Source organism: Aulonocara stuartgranti, assembly GCF_965226115.1.
Source record: "Aulonocara stuartgranti genome assembly, chromosome: 10".
NCBI lineage: Eukaryota > Metazoa > Chordata > Actinopteri > Cichliformes > Cichlidae > Aulonocara > Aulonocara stuartgranti.
In genome coordinates, this window is record NC_138946.1 from 35,144,031 (window position 1) to 35,168,377 (window position 24,347).

The 24,347-nt window shown below is 40.6% G+C and overlaps 1 protein-coding gene across 1 annotated transcript; it reads left to right on the top strand.

The window, feature by feature from the left end:
• Positions 1 to 4,704: 4,704 nt before the first annotated feature.
• On the top strand, positions 4,705 to 23,319 carry LOC309715578 (dapper homolog 1-like). The gene is made up of 3 exons (XM_082548822.1): positions 4,705 to 5,596; positions 9,755 to 9,881; positions 18,018 to 23,319. The coding sequence occupies exons 1-3, from the start codon at positions 5,324 to 5,326 to the stop codon at positions 19,616 to 19,618; spliced, it is 2,001 nt and encodes a 666-aa protein (XP_082404948.1). The 5' UTR covers positions 4,705 to 5,323; the 3' UTR covers positions 19,619 to 23,319.
• The last annotated feature ends 1,028 nt before the right edge of the window (positions 23,320 to 24,347 follow it).

Genomic DNA, 24,347 nt, shown 5'->3' on the forward strand with positions numbered 1-24,347 from the left:
GTCCACTGTAAGAAACCTCGGAGTGTTCCTGGATGGCTCTTTTAAACTCGAGAAACAGGTGTCCACTGTGGTAAAAAACAGCTTTTACCAGTTGCGTCAGATTTCCAAAGCAAAGCCTTTCCTTCCTTTAAAGGACCTTGAAACGCTTATCCACGCATTTATTACATCCAGATTGGACTACTGTAACTCCCTCTACTCGGGCCTCCAACACTCCTCTCTTTGCCGGCTCCAGTTAATTCAAAATGCAGCGGCGCGTCTTTTAACAGGTACGAGAATTTATGAACACATAACTCCAATTTTAGCCAAATTACATTGGCTCCCTGTTAAATAGCGTATAGATTTTAAAATTCTTTTGTTCACTTTTAATATTTTGAATAATTTAGCGCCCAGTTATCTTTCTGATTTACTCCATTCATACAATCCCAACAGGGCACTTAGATCATCCAACCACAGGCTCCTAGCACAACCTAGGACTCGAATCAAGTCGAGAGGCGACCGGGCCTTTGCATCCGTGGCACCCAGACTCTGGAATAACCTCCCCGTTCATATTCGCACTGCCGAGTCTATCCAGTCTTTTAAATTACGTCTTAAAACTTATTTTTTTACTTTGGCTTTTGATTCTGTCTAGTTGGCTGTTTTAGCTTGTTGCGTTGTTACCTATTGTTTGTTGTCCTCTTCTATTGTTTGTTTTAACTGTCTCATGTTTTTATTGACTGTGAAGCACTATGGTCAACACTGTTGTTTTTAATATGTGCTATATAAATAAATTTTGATTTGATTTGATTTTAATTAATTATTGACACATTTAATTAATTATTGACACATTTAATTAATTATTTAATGATATGTTTATTTATTTCATTTTGGCAGTCCTGACGCCTGGCTCTCATCATGAAATAATTTTATCTGTCAGCCTCACCCATCAAACTCAGGAGGCGGGGTTAACGCTGCCCATGCAGCTTCTCTAACATTTGATTGGTTGCCGTGCAAAGTAAGTCAAAACAGGTCGATCCTAGATAATCGATTGCTTGTGTAGACTTGGGGCAGCCAGGTATCCCAGAATGCAGATCAAATCACAGGCAGCAATGGTGGTGGTGTAGTTTTAAAATACCCCGTTTTTCTGTCACCAGCTACACTTTTAACAGTGTTTTAGCCGCGACTGTCGCGCCGTATGTCTGGTCAGGTTGTCAACATAGAACATGTTTGCAAAAGTGCTCAGATGTTTTCCGAGATTTCACTAGCTCTGCTAACAATTAGCATGCAGAGTGCACCGAGGGGGTTACGTTAACCGGTTTGTTTACATATTCCACTCTCTGTGTTCCACATGTTGCATTCGCAGATTCTCATTTTCACCGAACGATCGTCTCTTTCCGCCTGGTCTTGTGTCTCTGTGCTTCTGTAACATAAAGAACGAGCTGACATTTTTCTCACGAAACCAGCGATCAGCTCAACAGACCCTCAGTTTACCTGCATGCATCCTCCTCCTCATCTGTCAGCTGTTTAACACCTGCTGCTAATTCAAGAAACACGCCTAGTTACCTGGTGATAGTCACAGTTTAACTGGGCAGCCGGTGCTCGATATAACGCAATGTCAGCGCATTTTTCTGCACAAGATAAGTAAATATAGTGTTTTCCCCGAGCGCAGAGCTGCTGGAGCTCGTTTCCTTACAGAGCACTTTATAGGCGAACAGCTTTATCAGCGGCTGATGTCCAATCACCAGCACACAGCTTTCAAACCTCAGCTGAGTTTTAGCTCTCAGTGGTTAAACGCTGGACTTCATTCACTCAGGTTCTGTCTGTCGGGTCACGTTTACTTCGCTGTTTTATTTACAACTGAGCAATTCGGTTTGGCTGAGGTTAAAGTTACGTTTCATAACTGCATAGTTTCACAGACGTTTAATGGTTCACATGTGTTAGACTGAACTATCATCTAAATATCATCTGTTTTTTAATAGTTATTCAACTGTATTCTAAGCACCAGCTGTCTGTTAGAATGTGATTTTTTTCTCTCTCTGTTGGCAGAGGTATAAAAATGCGCAGGAAAATCTGACGTGCATGGCAAACTTCACCGACGATATTTAGGGAGGAATAAACACACATCAAACATAAATGAACCATTTGTCTGTCTCCATAATTGAGAGCATTTTCTCTTCTTATGTCAACACTCTCTCTCTCTCTCTTTTTTTTTTTTTTTGCTTTTTCGGTCATGTTATGTTTACCTGTCAAAGGCTGGTTACAAACTATGAAACACATCGTGCAGACTTCTGGATGTTAGAAGAAAACTAATACTGCTCATGAATGAGACTAAAGGCAGGAAGGTGTCCTTTAAAACTAAACATGTTAATAGGACCTCCCTGTTTATATCATAGTTTATGATATAGCACGTGTATTTCAGTAATAGCCTGCTGAGGCCACTATACGTGCTGGCCTCATATCAAATGTGAAGGCAGACTGAGTCTATGTTTGATGTTTGCTTTATATCTAATCTTCCTTTTCAAACATTTAAACAGCAGCGAGTCTGCAGCTGAGGGAATACAAACTCAAACTGTTGGAACAGGTTTGCTCGTTTCTTGGATTCATTTGGTGATTTATTAAATGTATAACTGTTATTCTAATCTGCTGCTGAGTCTCTTACACTTTTCTTTATGCTGTATATTTTCACGTCTCTGGAATAGTTGGCAGTTAGATAGTCAGCTGGGAAACTTTGTGTTAACTCATGGAGCTGAGGATATCGTGGACATGCTGACCTCGCTCCGTGGTGTACAGAGCGAGGTCAGCATGATTAATATTCACAATAAAAATATTAGCCGAACATCATGAAGTCTGTATGTGTTTCATAGTGTCGAACAACCTTTGTACAGTTAAAGCCAGCAGTTACTACATGACGGAAACACCAACGTTATCTCTTTTATGTGTTTATACACAGGTCACGCTGATTACTGAACAAAAACCCAAAGATCAGATGTTGAACAGATTTATTTGCTCTCTCTCCTCCTTAAACATGTTTTTAATCTGTTGAACTTATCAGAAAAGAGGCAGATGAAGTGACTGAAATGGTGCTTGTTAAAACACTGGCTTTGGGATTTGTATAAAAAGTTTAACCCATCTGAGAAAATTATTTCCACATCCATCCGTTCTTGGGAGAACATTACATAAATATGACCATTCTATTCTGTCAAAGACCTGACGAGCATCCAGTGATAATAAAGCTGTATCCTTAGCATCAAATTTCTCATGAACCCTTCTTATGTTGTGAAACCCTTGACGTTCTAGTACAAAGCCATTTTAATCATTATGAACTAAATGTGTGATACTAATCTTCTTGCTAAAACTTTACAAAGTATTTCAGTGTCCAAACCCATCTGACTTATTGGTCTACATGATGAGGTTTCAAAGTAACCATTGCCTGTCTCAGAGTGAGAGCCTCATTTTGATATGCTTTTTCATACATGTTAAAAAGCAATTATTAAATAAAAGGAATTAAGCCATGGCTTTCTGCCATCAATTAAAATACAGTGAAAATAACAATGAATAAAGTTTGACAGGTTAGAGTGAAATGGCAATCATATCAAGTCAAGACAAAGTAAACTTTATTGTCATCTCTGCTATATCCAGTGCAGCATACAGAGAGATGAGACGACAAGGCTCTAGTTACATCAGTGCAAAGCAAGCTAATAAATAGATATAAAAATGAGACAAAAATACATACATAAGCTTGAGAGTTACAAGAGTTACATATATATTTCACCTGTAATATTCTGAATATTTGTAATTGAGCTAGTCGTATACATTTAGAGCTACTTCTTATATTTTGTCAATGTTGTAATATGTTGTATTATTCAATTTAGTTCAGTCTTTTCCTGAGATATTACACGGGTGAAACGTTGCCCTGCTTTATTTGGGACTACACAGCATTTTATATCCCAGCCTTTTGGATATTGAGACACAGAAATACACACACAAGAACAAACTCGTTTGATTATCTGTGTATGCATGAATCTATAATAAGTGCCAGACAGAATACGAGCTGTATTAACAGTAAACCTTTTTAATTTAGCTTTTACTTAGCGTTTATTTATTTTATGCTTATTTATTCTATCCTGTTATTCTATTATTAATTTAGGATTTACCTAATATTTGTTTGATTTTATTCTTATTCATTTTTTAATCTTCTTATTCTATTTATATTTATATTGTATCCTGTTCTTATTTATTTTATCATTTTACCCTATATATATTGTATTGCGTCATATCTCCAGTGTTTCCTCGGAGGGCGCTCTCTGCACCGGGGCTGTTATTGACCGTGGCTGCTGGGTCTCTGGGGTCCTCTCAGCCTGGCTGGGGGGCTCCTTTGCCTCCCTCCTGCTGTGTGCCCAGCCTGGAGGCTGCGGTCTGTGACCGGCTCCCGGTGCAGACGGCTCCCTGTTATAGTGTTTCCTCACTTGGCTCATGCGAGCCCAGCCCAATTTTTACTCTTTAAGTGTGCGCGTGTGTGTATGTGTGTGTGGGTGGGGGGATATATGTGTATTGAGAGTGTGGGGAGTGAGTTGGAGGGTGGGGTGGGCTGCTTTTAACTATGTAAAGCACTTTGTGCTACATTTTCTCTGTATGAAAAGTGCTTTATAAATAAAGATTGATTGATTGATTGATTAATATTACTAAGAAGGCGATCCAAAGTCACACCGCAGTGTGGCGCTGCAGCTAGCGCTGTCACAGCAAGAAACTTTATGGTTCCATGTCTGCTGTGGATATCTGTGGGGCATTTGCGTGTTCTCCGTCTGCCTGCGTGTATTTGCTCCAAATATTCGCCCTTTTCCCACAGTCCAAAGTCCTGCGAATTTGAGCTGATGGCTCTTCACTAAGCTAGACAAAGTGCTTACAGTTTATACCAAAGGCCTGCCTCCAGATGTTTTGAGTGTGCAAAACTAGTGCGGCGTATACAACCTCATCATCCTCCTAAAATACACTGGAATACTCACGGGAATACATCGCAGTAATATAACGTGTTTATGTCTTTTCTTTATCTTGGAGTGTCGTTTTTATTTGGAATGAGGCATTCACTGAGCAGTATGAGACTAAGTTGTGGTTGTGCAGGATTCCCAGCAGCATTCCTGTAGGCTCCGCCAACAGCTGTCCAAGTGAGACTGTCCGGCAGAGCGCAGGCTAGAGGAGGGGAATGGGACCGAGAGCTAAAGCAGTGAGTTCATCAGGACAAACACACAACGGATACCGTTCCACAACAGGTATTCGAAGAATTTGAAGAGACAGCCAGACTTTTAGGGAATTCATTCAGCTTGAATTTTTAGGAAAACGGTATTCTGTGATGTCTTTCCAAGACCTTCGAGACTCTTTTGAAACGTTCTCGCAATACATGAAAACGGGGCGCAGTCGGAATAAAGAGCGATTGCAAGCCAGCCTGGCCGGGTTATGCGAGCTTGGGCTTCTCAAACAGAGACAGGAAAGCAGGGTGTTGCGCGCTCTTGGGATCAAGGACCCTTCGTCAACCGGGGGCCCGGATTGGGGAGCTCTATGCTCGGAACTTTGTGCTATGGACGCACCAAAAGGGAAGGAAAGCTGTGGTCTCAATCTCCACCATGTAAGTTCTATTTGTCCTAGCTTATTAGCCAAATTAATATTAAAGTTAGTATAGCCGATGTGAAAGCCAGCTACTTTAAATTTCAGTTGATCCGTTTTCCAAAAGTTCGCATACGAAGACAGCTGATCCCATACATAAGGGTGTGTGTGTGTGTGTGTGTGTGTGTGTGTGTGTGTGAGGGGGGGTAGCGGTGTGTAGTGCTAATACCCGTGCCTCGTTTCTTAGCATTTACTTGCGCTGACTTGTAGGGATTAATTGGCTTTGAAATAGCTTCTTGCTTTTACATTACGATGGTAACTATAACGACCTAGAACGCGAAAAATGTCGGTGGCTGCTCTTTGTGCGGGGTTAGTGCATGAAAACGTGGAGAGCCAGGCATACATTACCATTTTTGGTCAGTTTGGGGGAGCTTCATTACATTATCCATTTTATGCTGAACACAGTGGCTTATCCAGAGATCTGTCTGTTGAGTTTGAATCATTTCTCACATGAAGACTGAGGTCATTATTTTGGCATTACACCAAACCATCTTTGACTCTTTAAAATGAATTCCACGAATCAACAGCAGATAAGAAGTTGCTCTGTGGCCTCAGGATACAGTTCGGATTCTCATTCAAATATCAACTTATATATTTATATCATTGTAAATTATACATTATGCTATATATTGCAGCACAATGTAGCATGGGATAATCATTTACAGTTTTGGAATTTAATACACTATTATTATCTCCAAGGATGCTGCACTTTGTCTTGGTTTTCACTTCCAGAAATAAAGATACAATTTAAAAAATGTAACCATGTCAACAACAGTTTGTAGTTTGAAGTATAAGACACTGTTTTTCACATTATAAAGAGCCATATTCATTCTGTGCAAATCTGAAACTCTTACTGAAACGAGGTAACATCTGAAAGACAAGTAGCTGCCATTTCTATCAATAAATCTAGTGTGCGCTTAAAACATGAGTGAGACAAATGTCCTCCTGTAAAAGGATGCAGCAGATGAGCTGCTGACTGTGACAGTGAACAGTGTAAGACGTGCTACATGGTGAATGGTGGAGTTTGTCCGACTCGGGATAAATAGTTTAAATGTTACAACTATGCCATATAATTCTTTTTATATGACTTTGCACAACACTAGGAGCACTGGGAATACAGGGCTTGATTGTAAAGAAACAAATAGTTCCATCTTGTGACTTTCTCTCTATCTACAGAATTTAGAAAATGTCCAAACTACTCTTAAGGTTGCACACAACACTCTGCCCTAACCCCAAGAGAAGATATTGTGACTTGGAACATTTGCCTCTTGGTTTTTCTTTCTGTTTTTTATGTAGCTCATCGGTTAATTCCTAAACCATGACACCTAATGCAGTGGCACTATGGCTTCATATTGGTTTCATATATAATTTGGACTGGTTGGGACTTATAGAGGTTAATACTGAAATTAGTCATTCACCCCTTGCTCCCTTGTATTTGTTTATGTGTGTGGCAGTACTGGAAAAAAGGGACAAAAAGGCCTTATGTCTGCAATGTGGGAACAAAGACAACTAGACTGAAAAAAAAATGATGCGTATGCATGAAGAGAGGGTATCTGTGTTTATTAGTGAGGAGTTGCTGACAGCTGACAGCAGGTGGGGAAACAGAGCAACCTTCACAGTGGCCTCCAGCGTGTAAAGAGATTAATGAGAGGGTATTAGGCAATGTGAATGCATAATGTGTAGTGTGTCTGTGTGAATGCAATTCAATTCAATTCAATTTTATTTATATAGCGCCAAATCACAACAAAAGTCGCCTCTAGGCGCTTCATAAATGCACTCTGCATTATCTAACAACTATGGTAATCATAACTGAATACAAGGTCTGATTGTGTTCCTCCCTCAATAAACCACCAGAACAATATGGGAAGGACAGTTTTCTTAAGGTAGGGGGACACATTCAAATCTGTATAAATGCACTGCAAAAATAGGAAAGACTCTGTTTACTGCCAGCATTATTATTATTAGGGCCTCTATTTATAGTGAAAGCTAAATTAACTATAAACTTTAGAATTCAAAAATTGCATTTTGCGGCCTACAGTGGCATACTGGCTAAATGTTTACTCCCTGTGAATAAACCATGTTTCTTATAGCTTAACAAGTGAACTGCATGTTCACTTGCTAAGCTATAAGGTACCTGTTATTGTACATGACGTAGTTTAATTGTGATAGTAAGTGTTTGTGGGTGTAGCTGTCTGTTAATGTCTAGGTCACTGCTCTGTCTGTTTCTACCTACTCTCATCCCGGGAACGACTAGAAAGTATTTTTGCATCTGCTCACACAGTTGTGCAGTTAGGGAGTAGTTGTATGAGATTCCAAGAGATTCCTATGACTTCATTTAAAAGTATGTATGATGTCAACTTCAACGAATTATTAAATTATTACATTTACTTATATTATTAATGATTATAGGGTCCCTTGGGGGCAATGTTCCCTCTAAGCTGTGCACTGCTGGCACGCTCTCTGCACACAAAAAAAATCTAACCTGAATTGAAATGAAAATGAAAACTTTAACAATTCTGTTCTGCATGTTAGTCAGTGACTGGCTGCTCCCGTATGGGATCAGAACGATGCCGCCTTATCCCACAGTCCAGCCAATGATGCGATTCACATTCGTATATACGCAGCTAATCAACGTGGTTGACAGGCTCTGACAGCGTCCTTATGTGCGACACCGGTGTTTTAGCAAAGCGGCTGATGTGGAGTGAAGCCACGTTAATGACAACGTGTCCAACCATTGGAGATGTGAGCAGGACAGACGGAACAACTGACGGACAAAGTGTGGACTTTATACCAGTTTTTAAATTGTGTTGATCGGCCACATAAAACCAGAGTTATGATAAAATATCTGCAATGTTTGTTTTTCTTCCTGAATACTGTCGTTGTTTATATTTACTGCAGGAAGAAACGGTAAAAACAGCGTTTTATAAGGAAAACGCTGGAAAGCCTGTGAGCAAAACAGCCCCCCTCCCCCAGCCTTTCCTATTGGTGGAAAAATGACATGGCAACATGGCATTTAGTTGTTTAGGAAGGGGGAAGTTTTAGGAGTGACGGCGTGTTTTGAGAGATTTGAGACGTTTAGCACAAATCTTGTGTAGTTAGTGTGTAGTTAGTGTGTAGTTAGTGTGTAGTGTAGTCAATAGTTGTGTTGTGTGTGTCAGAACAATGAGGCGCCTGCTGAGTGTTACAGGTGTTACAGCAGTGACACATCTGCTGCTCTCAGGCCTGCAGGTATCAGGCTGTTGTTCTCCTTCATCTCATTGTGGACAGAAATTATTTTTTGGAGCGGCACAAATAATTTGTGTGGCATCAGATTTGATGCAGAACAGCTGATTGTTCTGTAAATAGTTTGAAATGTTTGTTTAAAAAACGCTTTGGCTGCATTTTTAGGTAAACAGCTGCAAAAAACTTTGTTTCCATAACTCAGTTACTTTTTTGAAGAAGTAACTATATAATTAATTGCCCAACATTGGTCATTATTTACTGTATTTGCAGACAGAGTTACAGACTCTCTCCCAGACCACAGACTCATAATACAGTCAGAGCTTTATAAATATATAAAAAAGAAGAAGTTGTGTTTTCAAACTTGGAGTTCAGGTTATTTTTCCTTCCAATAGTGTTAACATGCTGCACAGGTCATGAACTAGATTTATTTAAATTTTCATTGTAAGTGGACTAAAGCAGGTAATTAAAAGTAGTCTAACATAAATGCTGTAATTTGATTATTTTAATAAACATGTAACTTGGATGGATTGGATGCTGGCGTGACCACAGTGCACACGTCTGCTGTTGCTCACAGTGGTCCAAGGGACGCTCAGGGAGTTTGTGTGTTCGCTCACACACATGAAACATTAGAGGGGACGTTGCTTGGGGGTTGCATCAAGAAGGGTGTTCAGCGTAAAACTAGCAAAGTAAACATGTAGAGCTGCTGTGGCAGCCCAAAGCCATGAATGCCAAAGCCACTGTTACATTTAATATACACCACAGCGATGAGTAGCTTCTGTATGGGAAGAAAACGTGACATAAAATGTGAACACAAATAGAAGCACACAGCTTTGGAATGAATGTTCAGTCTTTGATGATTTTTTTTGACAATTTGAATTTCTTTCTGTGTGTATTACAGAGCAGTCTGCAGTTTACTCCCTGGGGTTTAAGCACATCTTTAGAAGAGCAGGTGGCAGAGCTGAAGGTGGACTGTGAAGTCAAATCATCAGATTCCACTGATCTGGATGCCAGCCAGCTCATTTCAGGTAAAATTCAAGGCAGGGATAGCTCAGTAGGTAGAGTGGTGGCTCCATGGTTCGAATCCACGGAACAGTCCCTACACACTGCTCCCCGGGTGCCCAATAGCTGCCCACTGCTTCACTGAGTGAATGGGTTAAATGCAGAGAGGAATTTCCCCAATAAAGGGGATCAATAAAGTATACATTATTACATTGAAAGGCTCACATATCTCTATTATATGATCCAGAACTGGAAACTAAGATTGAAAAATACAATCATTTGTGTAAGTTTTAAAATCATATTTATTTATTTTCATTTATTAACAGTTTAGGAGTGAAGAATAGACAGAAAAGGGAGGGAGGGGGAAAGACATGCAGCAAAGGGTCACAGGTCAAATTCAAACTGGGGCATTATGGAATTAAGGCTACATTTTTCCATGTGTTTGAATTACTTTGTATTTGTGTGTGGATTACTCACAAAAGCATGCATTTGTGAGTAATTTAGATCTGTCATGGGAGCATGAAATTCTATTAATGTCAAAAGTTCCACACGGGAAAGAAATCAACAGCACAGTGTGCTAATTCAACAAGTGTAGAGCTCAACAGCTACGCGTGCAAACAAGCCATGTTGCATGCGACAGTGTCTGCTTTGTGAACACTGCAACAGATGCACACTCCTGCAGTAACTCCCTGCTCTTGAAGCTGAATCCTGCACGCACCAATCAACTGAATTTAGACTTTTCGGACAGCAGTGCCCAAACGAAGAAAAACCTCTAGTTTACCATTAAAGTAATCCAGTAACAGCTGTCAGCATTTCCACTGCTACGCAGAAAACAATACGTGTTGACAGTTAATTTGGCTAACTTCATTTTCCAAAATGTAAAGAAATATAGTTTCTAACAGAGCTCAATGTTGCTGCCACAAACTGAGGTACACTGGTCCATCAAGTGACCAATCACATTAATACCCCGCTTCCTTTGGGCTCCGCCCTTCAAACACTTAAAGGTCAGTTTTTTCCAATGAGCATCTCCAAAACTGCAGCTCTTGTGGGACTGTTTACCAGTACTGACACCTCAGTAACAGTAATAGTGGTGATCCAGTGACAGCGACAGCCAAGGCTCATTGATGCATGTGGGGAACAGTGGCTGGGCCGTGTGCTTTGATCCAACACACAACATAGAGTAGCTCACATTGCAGAAAAAAGTTCATGCTGGTTCTGATAGAAAGGTGTCAGAATCACAGTGCATCACAGATGTTTGCTGTTTTGGCAGCAACACGGGGACCAACACAACATAATTGGCAGCTGGTCATTAGGCCTAATCTGTGTAAGTACCACAGTTTACTTTTAACAAAGACAGAATGATTTTACAGGTCTTCGTTTGTTATATGTATGAGACTAGTAGACTCACAACCATGACTGGAAAATAGATGCGAAGAGAATTACTAGTGTGCAAAAGCATAATCAGTAATATCAATAGCAATCTAAGAATATGCTATAATCTCACACCATCCTCTTCAACTAAGCCAAAAACAGATATTGTAGTGGAGGTATCAGAAATACACAGCATTATGGCACTGATTCCTTCTTTAGCACTATGGTCACCCTGGTGTGTCGGCCAGAACACCACTGAAGGCCAAATTGTCCCAGAGTACAGAAGAAACAGCTTGAGGTTTGGTTTGAGGCATTTTATTCTCACGACTCAGTTCCTGTGGCTCTAAACACGGGTGTGCGTGTGTGGTTTGTTATTATTCACGCACACATCACATCCCATCGACAAATCCACCTCTCGTCCGACACTAAACTGGCCACCTTACTAACTGGATGACGTCACCTGACGGTGGGCTGGCTCAAACTAACAGAAGGTTAAACATTAAATGAACAGTATATAAACTTACAAACACCTGTATAAGAACTCAAATAGAATTATCCTTTGAACTTGGGGCCTTTTATACAGATATAGTCTTGCTAAATGAACAAAAAACAACACACACACACACACACACACACACACACACAGAGAGAGAGAGACCCATTAACGACTCAGTTCAGAAGGACTGAACGGGGTCACCGTATCACAAAACAAATTGACATCAACAGGTTTGCAGGCGTTTTGGACAAATGGCAGGGTCAGGAAATAATATTTTTCAGAAAAAACTACCTGATTTCGTCAGTGGAGGAGATATGACTGAGTAAAACCCTGAAAAAGTAAAATTTAATTCATAAGGAAAATGTATACACATATGTATAAAAATGACTTTATTTCCCAATTTAAACATGTAGTACAACTCTTAAAATGTGTCTTAATTACTAGTAAACTAGTAAAACACACAGGAAGAGCCCATTTTCATATTCATGTTGACCTTCAGAGTGTTTCCCTGGCTGCCACCTTGTAACATCCTTTGCTTCCCACTCCACTGTATTAGCCAGTAAACACTAATTAGTGCTTTGAACTGATGCATAATACAACCCAAATTATTTCAGCCATCTTGGGTGCCACTGTCAGAAGAAATGGACGATATGGTAAATGATCATTTGACACACCTCAGCTTTAAACAGGTGATTTCACTCCATTTTAGTCTTTAAAACTGGAGATTTTGCTGTGTGATTTTTGTTATTCTTAAAGTGACACTAGAGAGTGTCTATATGAGTCCACTCCTCTGAGTGTTAAATGAACACTTTTGATAGTGTTATATTTTTAAAAGTAACCTAGTCAGTTTTGAAGATTAACAATGACTAACACTGAGCAGTGTTGATTTTCTAACACTGGAACATAACTCAAAATGTTAGAAATATTCCAGTGTTTGAAAATCAGTACTGGAGATTTTGCTGTGTAGGAGAAAGATTTGTAGTAAACAAAAATTGACAAATTTTAGAATTACATATGCCACATTCATTGTGTTTGGGTTTTTTTGCTTGTTGTTTCAGTACAGTGCAGTGGAATAAGCAAAACTGATTAAGTCTAAACAGTAGTAAAGTTCAGCTACAGTTAGCGGGATCATACCTACAGTTGCTTGCAAGGGTATTCGGCCCCCTTGAACTTTCCCACATTTTGTCACATTACAGCCACAAACATGAATCAATGTTAAGACCAACACAAAGTGGTGCACACGTGAGAAGTGGAACGAAAATCATACATGATTCCAAACATTTTTTACAAATAAATAACTGCAAAGTGGGGTGTGCGTAATTATTCAGCCCCTGAGTCGATACTTTGTAGAACCACCTTTTGCTGCAGTTCCAGCCGCCAGTCTTTTAGGGTCTGTCTCTACCAGCTTTGCACATCTACAGACTGAAATCTTTGCTCATTCTTCTTTGCAAAACAGCTCCAGCTCAGTCAGATTAGATGGACAGCGTTTGTGAACAGCAGTTTTCAGATCTTGCCACAGATTCTCGATTGGATTTAGATCTGGACTTTGACTGGGCCGTTCTAACACATGGATATGTTTTGTTTTAAACCATGGCATTGTTGCCCTGGCTTTATGTTTAGGGTCGTTGTCCTGCTGGAAGGTGAAGCTCCGCCCCAGTCTCAAGTCTTTTGCAGACTCCAACAGGTTTTCTTCCAAGACTGCCCTGTATTTGGCTCCATCCATCTTCCCATCAACTCTGACCAGCTTCCCTGTCCCTGCTGAAGAGAAGCCCCCCCAGAGCATGATGCTGCCACCACCATATCTGACAGTGGGGATGGTGTGTTCAGAGTGATGTGCAGTGTTAGTTTTCCACACATAGCGTTTTGCATTTTGGCCAAAAAGTTCCATGGTGGTCTCATCTGACCAGAGCAGCTTCTTCCACATGTTTGCTGTGTCCCCCACATGGCTTGTGGCAAACTGCAAACGGGACTTCTTCTGGTTTTCTGTTAACAATGGCTTTCTTCTTGCCACTCTTCCATAAAGGACAACTTTGTGCAGTGCACGACTAATAGTTGTCCTGTGGACAGATTCCCCCACCTGAGCTGTAGATCTCTGCAGCTCGTCCAGAGTCACCATGGGCCTCTTGGCTGCATTTCTGATCAGCTCCTTGTTCGGCCTGTGAGTTTAGGTGGACGGCCTTGTCTTGGTAGGTTTACAGTTGTGCCATACTCCTTCCATTTCTGAATGATGGCTTGAACAGTGCTCCGTGGGATGTTCAAGGCTTGGGAAATCTTTTTGTAGCCTAAGCCTGCTTTAAATGTCTCAATAACTTTATCCCTGACCTGTCTGGTGTGTTCTTTGGACTTCATGGTGTTGTTGCTCCCAATATTCTCTCAGACAACCTCTGAGGCCGTCACAGAGCAGCTGTATTTGTACTGACATTAGATTACACACAGGTGCACTCTGTTTAGTCATTAGCACTCATCAGGCAACGTCTATGTGCAACTGACTGCACTCAGACCAAAGGGGGCTGAATAATTACACACACCCCACTTTGCAGTTATTTATTTGTAACAAATGTTTGGAATCATGTCTGATTTTCGTTCCACTTCTCACGTGTGCACCACTTTGTGTTGGTCTTTCACCTGGAATTCCAATAACATTGATTCATGTTTGTGGCTGTAATGTGACAAAATGTGGGAAAGTTCAAGGGGGCCGAATACTTTTGCAAGCCACTGTATATTCATAGTGCTTACAGAAAGCTAGTATGCATTCACTTCATTTACTTGACAAAGATAAGCCACAGGGATGTGCAGTCATGCTGTGTTCTCCTATGCAGGGGCACAATTACATACATTTACCAGTGATTCCCAAACTTTTTTGGTTAAGCCCCCCTTTGTTTTACAAGAGCAATCTTATTGTTTACATGAGATGAATTTCTACAATGGCAGATAGAGCCAAAATACTGTTATTGTTAATCTGACTATCTGCAGGTTTTACAGGCTTACATACACACACGCAGTTACTGTCCCTCCATTTACAAAAGCAGAGGCGTCACGGTGTGATTATTTTACGTGTAGTTGTTTTTTCCTGTGTAATAATATTCAACATTTCTATTAATACATTTTTCAAAAATGCCTCTCTGTGCAAAATGGTTTCAAAAACATAAACAGCTGTGGGATCCTGTTTGTCTGTGATTTGAACCGGGGGAACAAATTATGGCAGGATCAGCCTGATGTTATTTGTATCCCACTGTAACTTTACTGTATACAGAGCTAACATCTCCAAAATGTCAGGTGTAGTTAGTCATTACAAAAAGTGTTTGTGAACTAAAAATGTGGGGTACTGTTTGTCCGTGAGTTTGAGAGCCCAGCGCTGCTCCCGACGCAGGAAAAACTAATTCTGTGGCAGAGACCTACAGTGGGGCAAAAAAGTATTTAGTCAGCCACCGATTGTGCAAGTTCCCCCACTTAAAATGATGACAGAGGTCAGTAATTTGCACCAGAGGTACACTTCAACTGTGAGAGACAGAATGTGAAAAAATAAATCCATGAATTCACATGGTAGGATTTGTAAAGAATTTATTCGTAAATCAGGGTGGAAAATAAGTATTTGGTCACCTCAAACAAGGAAAATCTCTGGCTCTCACAGACCTGTAACGTCTTCTGTAAGAAGCTTTTCTGTCCCCCACTCGTTACCTGTATGAATGGCACCTGTTTGAACTCATCATCTGTATAAAAGACACCTGTCCACAGCCTCAAACAGTCAGACTCCAAACTCCGCCATGGCCAAGACCAAAGAGCTTTCGAAGGACACCAGGAAAAGTATTGTAGACCTGCACCAGACTGGGAAGAGTGAATCTACAATAGGCAAGCAGCTTGGTGTGAAAAAATCAACTGTGGGAGCAATCATCAGAAAATGGAAGACATACAAGACCACTGATAATCTCCCTCGATCTGGGGCTCCACGCAAGATCTCATCCCGTGGGGTCAAAATGATCATGAGAACGGTGAGCAAAGATCCCAGAACCACACGGGGGGACCTGGTGAATGACCTGCAGAGAGCTGGGACCAAAGTAACAAAGGTCACCATCAGTAACACACTACAACGGCAGGGAATCAAATCCCGCAGTGCCAGACGTGTTCCGCTGCTGAAGCCAGTGCATGTCCAGGCCCGTCTGAAGTTTGCCAGAGAGCACATGGATGATACAGCAGAGGATTGGGAGAATGTCATGTGGTCAGATGAAACCAAAGTAGAACTTTTTGGTATAAACTCAACTCGTCGTGTTTGGAGGAAGAAGAATACTGAGTTGCATCCCAAGAACACCATACCTACTGTGAAGCATGGGGGTGGAAACATCATGCTATGGGGCTGTTTTTCTGCCAAGGGGACAGGACAAGTGATCCGTGTTAAGGACAGAATGAATGGGGCCATGTATCGTGAGATTTTGAGCCAAAACCTCCTTCCATCAGTGAGAACTTTGAAGATGAAACGAGGCTGGGTCTTCCAACATGACAATGATCCAAAACACACCGCCCGGGAAACAAAGGAGTGGCTCCGTAAGAAGCATTTGAAAGTCCTGGAGTGGCCTAGCCAGTCTCCAGACCTCAACCCCATAGAAAATCTGTGGCGGGAGTTGAAAGTCCGTGTTGCTCGGCGACAGCCCCAAAACATCACTGCTCTCGAGAAGATCTGCATGGAGGAATGGGCCAAAATACCAGCTACTGTGCAAACCTGGTAAAGACCTATAGTAAACGTTTGACCTCTGTTATTGCCAACAAAGGTTATGTTACAAAGTATTGAGTTGTATTTTTGTTATTGACCAAATACTTATTTTCCACCCTGATTTACGAATAAATTCTTTACAAATCCTACCATGTGGATTCATGGATTTTTTTTTTTTCACATTCTGTCTCTCACAGTTGAAGTGTACCTCTGGTGCAAATTACTGACCTCTGTCATCATTTTAGGTGGGGGAACTTGCACAATCGGTGGCTGACTAAATACTTTTTTGCCCCACTGTACCTCGGCACTTGTGCAGGTGAAGCCAAAGGGAAGATATGCTTCACCATATTTTCTAGTCTTTGGCTTGGAAGGAAGTTGTTTGTAAACAAATTTGGCGATGCTTCATCTCCTGCTTTGCGTTTGTGTGGGAGCCCTGTCAAAAACCTGTCCATTACGCTAGCAGTGTCCAAACATTCTTTCTTTGTTTTGTTTTTTTCTTTTCATACTGTGCCCCCGCCTGCAATGGCGCTGTGCCCCGCCTAGGGGGCGCGCCCCACACTTTGGGAACCTCTGCATTAATCTATAATTGATCAATATATTTGTTGGTGTGTATGATGGAGGAAGGACGAGCTATCCACAGGAAGCATTTTGAAAAAAAATGACCAGGCTTGTGAAGTTGAACAGCTCTAGTTGTTCAGGTTTTTATTTATGGATTTGTAAAATCGATTTACATACATTCAGATTGTTTTGTATTTGTCATCGGACTGAAGCACAAGTTTGCAAGTATTCAAAATGACTCACAAATCATTGCATTTGTAAATCTTAGCTTGTGTTTGTGGATCATGTCATACACATTTGTGAGCCCTTTCAGATAAGTTTAACCCCATAGTGATGAAGAAATTTATTCCTAGAAACTGGTGGACTGTTGTTAAAAGGAGAACACGGCCCTGTCCCATTTGTCGAGTGTTGCTGCCATCAACTTCAAAATGACCTCTTTTCTATTTTCTATTATGAATAAACTATAGATTTATAAGATTCTGTTTTTAATTTACATTTGACATACATGCCAACTTTTCTTAGAACTGTAATTGTATCATATTTTCATAAGCAGTTCAGTTTCACATCTATAACATAGAGCGACAGACAGTAGCCGATGTTTTATCGGTTTTCTAATAATTCCACTCTTGTGGAAAGGTGCCTTTTTCAAGTTACTGCACATAAAAGGTGTCATATCCTAGGTCTAACCCTAGCCTTTCTTGACACCTGAAAATTTAGCTTATGGCTGTAAAATAAAGACAAAACATTGGTGTAGACATGTTTAATGGTTATCACACTGACGTTTTATTTTAAATCCTTGCAGTTTAAGCACATGGAAGAGTCTAGGCATATTATTCCTCTAATAAGGTTAATAGATTATTGAGTGAAAACTACTGTATTGTTTGTGTATCAATTATAAGTGTCACACTGGTCCATAGTTTTTCATTTTTATCTGCAATGGTCAAGATTCATAATTACAGGTAAATGTTCATTAAAGTGAGAACTGACATCAGAATGATCATATGTATTACCTCTGCTTTTTATTTTTGTTAGGGAAAGCCCGTGTAGCCAAGGAAAATGGATCTTCTGAAATGAATTGCTACCCCGTGACCTCATGTTCCCTCTCAGCCCCCGAGGGGAGTGGTGAGAAAGAGACAAAAAAAACATACATGTCCACCCTGACAAGACATGCCATCGTTACCGGTGCTTTAGGGAAATTGAAAGAAGTTGACCCCAGTCTGTGTGATTATCAACAAACCCAAAAGGTTGAGACTTACATATTTGGAGTGATTCAACGACGAACTCTACCCACACGGCCCTCAAAGCCTCGTACGAGCCTGGCACATGATGCCCGAGTTGTTAATGTGGTAAGGCAGAGTAGTTTATGCCAAAAGGATGAACAACATTTACCAAAACAGGAGTTGACTCAAAAGATCATTGCACCCTCCCAGTGGTCAGAAGGAATTGCTTCAGAGGCTGGCCTTAACCTAGATCAGGAGCAATACCTTAGGATAGGGCCTACTGAAGATCCCCCACTCCCATATCATCTTCAGCAAAAGGGGCTTTATACCAAACCCAGGCAAGCCTCCATGACGCTGCTTGACTATCCACATGGTAAAGATGTCCAACCAGACTCCAGCACTACTGAGCCTGACTTATCCCAACGTCTCCCCAAGTACCAGTCGCCTCCAGCAGCAGCAGCAGCAGCAGCAAAGTCTACTCAACCATCTTCTCCCGAAGATCATCTGGTCAGTGCCGAGTATATTCCGGGTCAGCCTTGTCGGACCTCCAACCGAGCTTATGCACATCACCACACCAACCACCACAAAGGTCCTGGGGTGTCCAAATCCAACCGATGTGCATATTCTCCAGAAAGACTCTATCATCAGGAGCAGCAACCCACGGCTTTTCATATCCAACCCCCAAGGTACAGAGGAGGCCCAAAGAAATGTCGATCAAATGAAGACAGAGGTGGTGCCAGCAGAAAGCCAGGGAAGAAGGCGTGCAGGTCTCAGTCAGAGAATAGCTTACAAAGGTTTCCAGAGCGCAAGTTTAATACAGTCGAGAAGGATGGTAGTGGAAGTGGGAACGCTGGAAGGGGAAGCCGCGGTAATCAACCCAGAAGCAAAAAGCAGCAACAAAGTAGCGGTAGCTACAGGCGCTCGCTGTCCACTTTGGAGCTCAGCCAAGATGAAGCTGATCAGCCACCTGTGACAATACCTGTGCAAAGCAACCAAAACTGCTGTCTTAGGCGCACACGTAAACCCCGTCCTACACACGCATCATATGCTTACCCCACAACCTCGCACCATTTCCACCATCATCAGCACATGGAGTTTCAGTTGGAAAGGGACCAAACGCAACTGTGTCAGGCCACCGATGATTATTCTCACGCAGGTCAGGTAGAGTCTGAGTCGAGCATGAGTGAGGCTGACTCTCCAGATTCCAGCTCATTGTCCAGTGATTCAGATGAAAGTGGTGGTCTGGTTTGGCCACAGCAATTACCCCCAAGACTTTCCCTCCCATCAACACTTGCTCCATCTGGAGCACCTCTGCAGCCTAAGGCTTTTGTCAAGATAAAGGCCTCACATGCACTTAAAAAGAAGATCTTGCGCTTCCGTACTGGTTCACTGAAAGTAATGACCACTGTATGAAGTGAAACGAATGCCAAAGTGAAATAACATGAGATGCAGTCCTTGAGTTTATGTACAGTGATGACATATTACATGGAAATGCTAATGAACTGATTTTGGACATGAATGGGTTTTAGTCTCAACAAGCAATGAAGGAAATGGCTGTCACTCTATGCATCTCCAATCTCTGTTTCAAAAGTAAGATGTAGAAATGACATTTTCCATGATAGTAGAAGTCTTAAATAGATGACTCACGCTAAAAAAGTCCTTGTCTTTGTTCAGATAAGTCCTGAAACACTGTCACGCATGCACATGTATATCATATTCCAAACCATGTATATCTTCACTTGAACTACCCTGACACAAATGAAAACGATAAGGGGCCTAATGTTAGACCAAGACTTTTGTTTGGGACTTGGTTGTATAAATCACAACACTACAGACTGTGTGTCTGTAGTGTGAAATTCATTTCACAACACTACTCCTCTTAACCCTTGTATGGTGTTCGGGTCTGTGAGACCCGTGTTCAGTTTTTTTCAAAAGAAAAATTAAACAATTAATTATTTTTTCACGTGTAAATGTGTTGTGTCTTTCCACTCACTCCACTTGATTATAACTGATTTATTTATAACATTTTATATAAAAGAAAAACGAGAAGCACATTAATTCATAAATGTGATCTAACAAAGGTAAAGGGAAAAAATTAACCATGTTTCCTGTTCATATGTCTTGTAATTGGGATGAAGTAAACATCTGTTGAGTAATTTAACATAAAATTGTTTGATAGTGTTAATTTGGAAAGCCAAAACTCTAGCGGGTCCACCAGACCCATGAACACTGGCTGAGTAACAAAAATACGAACACCACACAAGGGTTAAGGCACAACATACCAACAAGGTTTCACTAGAAACCAAGTTTCAAAGGTTTTGGTGAGCTTGCTGTCTGAATGTGCCTACTTTTACTCACCCAAAATGGTGCTATGTGTAAATCAAAAGCACTTATGAGCAGAGCTTAAGTACATTAATATTAATTTGTTTTATTTAATATATTTGCATTGTTTAGTATGTCGTATGAAAGTAAGTCATTCATTTATAGGTATGTAGATGAGCACAGGCTAGTAGAACGACTGCAGCATTTAAATAAAGTCATTGCCAATCGTATTTAAATGTATTTGGCAAATAACTTGACCCCAGTTCAGTCACAGAGAGATGGCAGACTGATAGTAGACCAGTGACTCTGTCTTTATTGCCTGTTTATCATTTTACACATTTACAATAATTTTTAACATTAAGTTTTGTTGCTATCTTCAACCACTGTGTGACTCTGATGTCTCTGATATCTAAGGCTTAATATTCTCTTTCAAGTGTGTAATGTCAACTTTACAAAATTAAGGATGCAATAAGTTGGACAAGGGATTTAAAAATAGCAGATTATTTGAAATCAATCACCATAAAAATGAAATAATAAATGCTTCTATTGTGACAATGACTCAGCACACACACAGGCAGCTTTGCAGGGTGAGTGTCCATTTATTCACAATGTTTACAACACCACAGCACTGAGCACACTCATGTCTCCAGTCCCAGCAGGCTACTCAAACGGGGTGATTGCTCAGACAATCAGTCCCAGCTGCCCTGGAAAACTGAGCTTTCTGGTAACGTTAAATCAAACCGTGCTCTTTTCCCAAACTTAGCCAAATATCTTTGGTGCCTACGAGTAACCAAACAAAGGTCAGCTGCTCTCTTCAAAGCAATTTTGTGATCAAGACAGGAATAAAGTAAAAAAGGTGTGGTTATTATTTTATGTTCTTTGCCTTACCAAACAAAGTGCCTTTAGGTGGCTGCTATATAAATAAAATTGAATTGAACTGATATTTGTGTGTGTGTGTGTGTGTGTGTGTGTGTGTGCGTGTGTGTGTGTGTGTGTGTGTGTGTGTGTGTGTGTGTGACCAAAGGGGGATTTCTATGGGCTGGGCTGTTTTATGACTTTAGGATTTAGCTGTTTCAGTTAACTGAAGGGGAGAGGAGAAAACATGTCAACACAGCAGCAAAAGAAAAACTTGCAGCCACATTTGAAAATATTTAACACTGAGTCAGAAACCAGTCGATTTCAGCTTTTTTGTGCTATGCTACAGTCCGTTTATAGCTTTTTCTCCATTCCTTCATTCCTCCATCTGGTAGTAGTTAGAAACAGAACCCTCCCTTCTGGCCAAGAACCGAGAGTATTTCCTGCTTAGTTGGTGGTGGGACAGAGAGGCATAGAGCCTGCAGAGGAAACCCCAGAGAGAGAAACAGAGGCACAGTTAGAGCGTGGGAGGAGGGTGAACGAAGGCCTCATGCACATACATCTGGCTTTCATTACCCAGACAGAGAAGGTGATGGTAAGTGAGGGCAGACAGACAGAGGGCTTGTATATGTGCCACTTTTGGAGATACTGTACATTTCTCTCTTATTTTGATGTTTTTCTGACTTTCACTAAGTTTATCTACATTTCAAAAGCTTGGAACCGACTTTCTAAACCTGCCTTCACTGTAAACAGAACAGCAAGAAGGCGTGGCTCATTTTTTTCGCTATTATTTTAACTTTTTTCTGTTTGTAAAAACATGAATCTTGGTGCTCTGGGCCTTCAATGTAAAGCTCGTGTACTAGTCGTGTCAGCCAAGTCCTGAGGGAATGACAGAGCCATCAGAAGAGTAGTCAAAGAGCAAAAGGTTCAAAGAATTTTAAAAAATAAGAGCACACAGAGAAAATGGTTTGGTGTGAATGTTTAATCCCCCTCTAACAGTTTCTCCCCAGGGACACAACACAACTGATATTTTGACGTCATGTTTAAAATGCAGTCAGTCCAAAAAACATAATTATGTTAAACTCAGTTACTCAGGATTTATGGTTTAGCAGGAAATCTCCACCATGGCTGTGTCCTATCTGCGAAACACTTTGAAAACCTACGACATAACCCAACGTGAGTCTCCCAAAATATGTGCATCAGAGCGACAGACCCCACCTCAAAAGCACAGAGAGAGACCACAACTCCCCACAAAGGCCAAGAGCTAAACTAAAACACTGATGTTTAATGCTCATGTCAGCTTTGGTAACATAGAAATCTAGTGTAGTGTATTAATCTTCTTGTTTTACTGTGAAGTTGTAAAATGGTGTATTGAAACATGTTTTAAAGAGCTCAAACAAAGAAAGTTCTTATGTTCCCCAATGACTAATATATTGCTTTAAAGTTTGGAGATGATCCAGTGGAAACCAAAGCTCTGAACAGGCTGAAACCTTTGGCTTCTACAAAGTGTAAACTTGAGATTTTTATTTATAGTGTGTGAGTTTGTAAAACTTTATCCATTCATTGTTATGTCGTAGGGCAAGGGTGGGCAACTCCAGGCCTGGAAGGCTGGCGTCCCTGCAGGTTTTAGACATGTCGTTGAACCAACACAGCTGATTTAAATGGCTAAATTAGCTCCTCAACATGTCCTGAAGTTCTCCAGAGGCCTGGTAACGAACTAATCATGTGATTCAGGTGTGTTGACCCAAGGTGAGATCTAAAACCTGCAGGACACCGGCCCTTGAGGCCTGGAGTTGGACAAAGTCTCTGCACTCCTGTCCCTTTAACTTTCCTCTTGTGTTAGCTTTCTGTTATCATCTCTTATGTTAACAGGTCGGTTTTGACCCGTGAATTAAATCAGCTATAAAATACACTAAACACAATAAGTTATCATCCAATTTGTTTCTCATCTCTTGGTTACCTTGTTAGGCTTATCCATGAAAATGTTGGTTTTAATACTTTTGGTGTGGGCCTCTTTTTTGTCACTATACCCCTCCATTTCAATACAAAAAAAAAATAGGAAAATTAACCTCAAGAGAATCATATTAATAAACAAAAGGTTTTTGTGTTACCTGACTATTACTGAGGGACACATCGCTTAAATAAATCTATTTTATTGATTTTTTCATTTTAAGATTAATAACTAAAATATATATATACACACATATATATATATATATATATATATATATATATATATATATATATATACATACACATATATATATTAGGGGTGCAACGATAGATACACAAAATTCACGGTTCGGTTCGATACTTTGGTGTCACGGTTCGATATTTTTTCGATACAAAAAAAATGTTCATGCCTTTTTAATTTGTCATTTATTAAAATTATAAATATATATTTTAACTCAAAAGTACAGTTTTTAAATTTAACCCTAACCCTAACCCTTTTGCGTGTTTTTTATTTTGACAGCGAATGCGCACCTGCGGACCACTTATGTGCAGCCCTGGTTATTTAGCTCGTCATATTGCAGCCACAGAAATTATTTTGTCCATGAAACCATAAAGCTGCACTTTCTTTTTGCCTTATAGTCTGATTTGTCATAACTTTTCCGTTTTGCGGTAAGCTTTTCTTTGGCTGTCACTTCTTCACCCTGACCTGTCTTATTTGGCTCAGCAGAACTGAAATATATATCCTGCTGCTTTTACACACGGACTCACATAAGCTCAGCGATTCTCTGCGCGATCAACCTCTCACATGTTTAAGCTGCGGGAGATTTCACTTGTCATGTTTGCATAGTAAGCTAACGATTGATAAGACGATGTCAGAGGAATTGGTGCAAATTATCGTCACTCACCAATCAGTGCTGTCGCTCTCTGTACACAGTTCGCACGATTGCAAAGTGAAAGCAAAAAACAAGCGCAAATTCAAACGCGATTTCAATATGTCACATATTGACAGTGG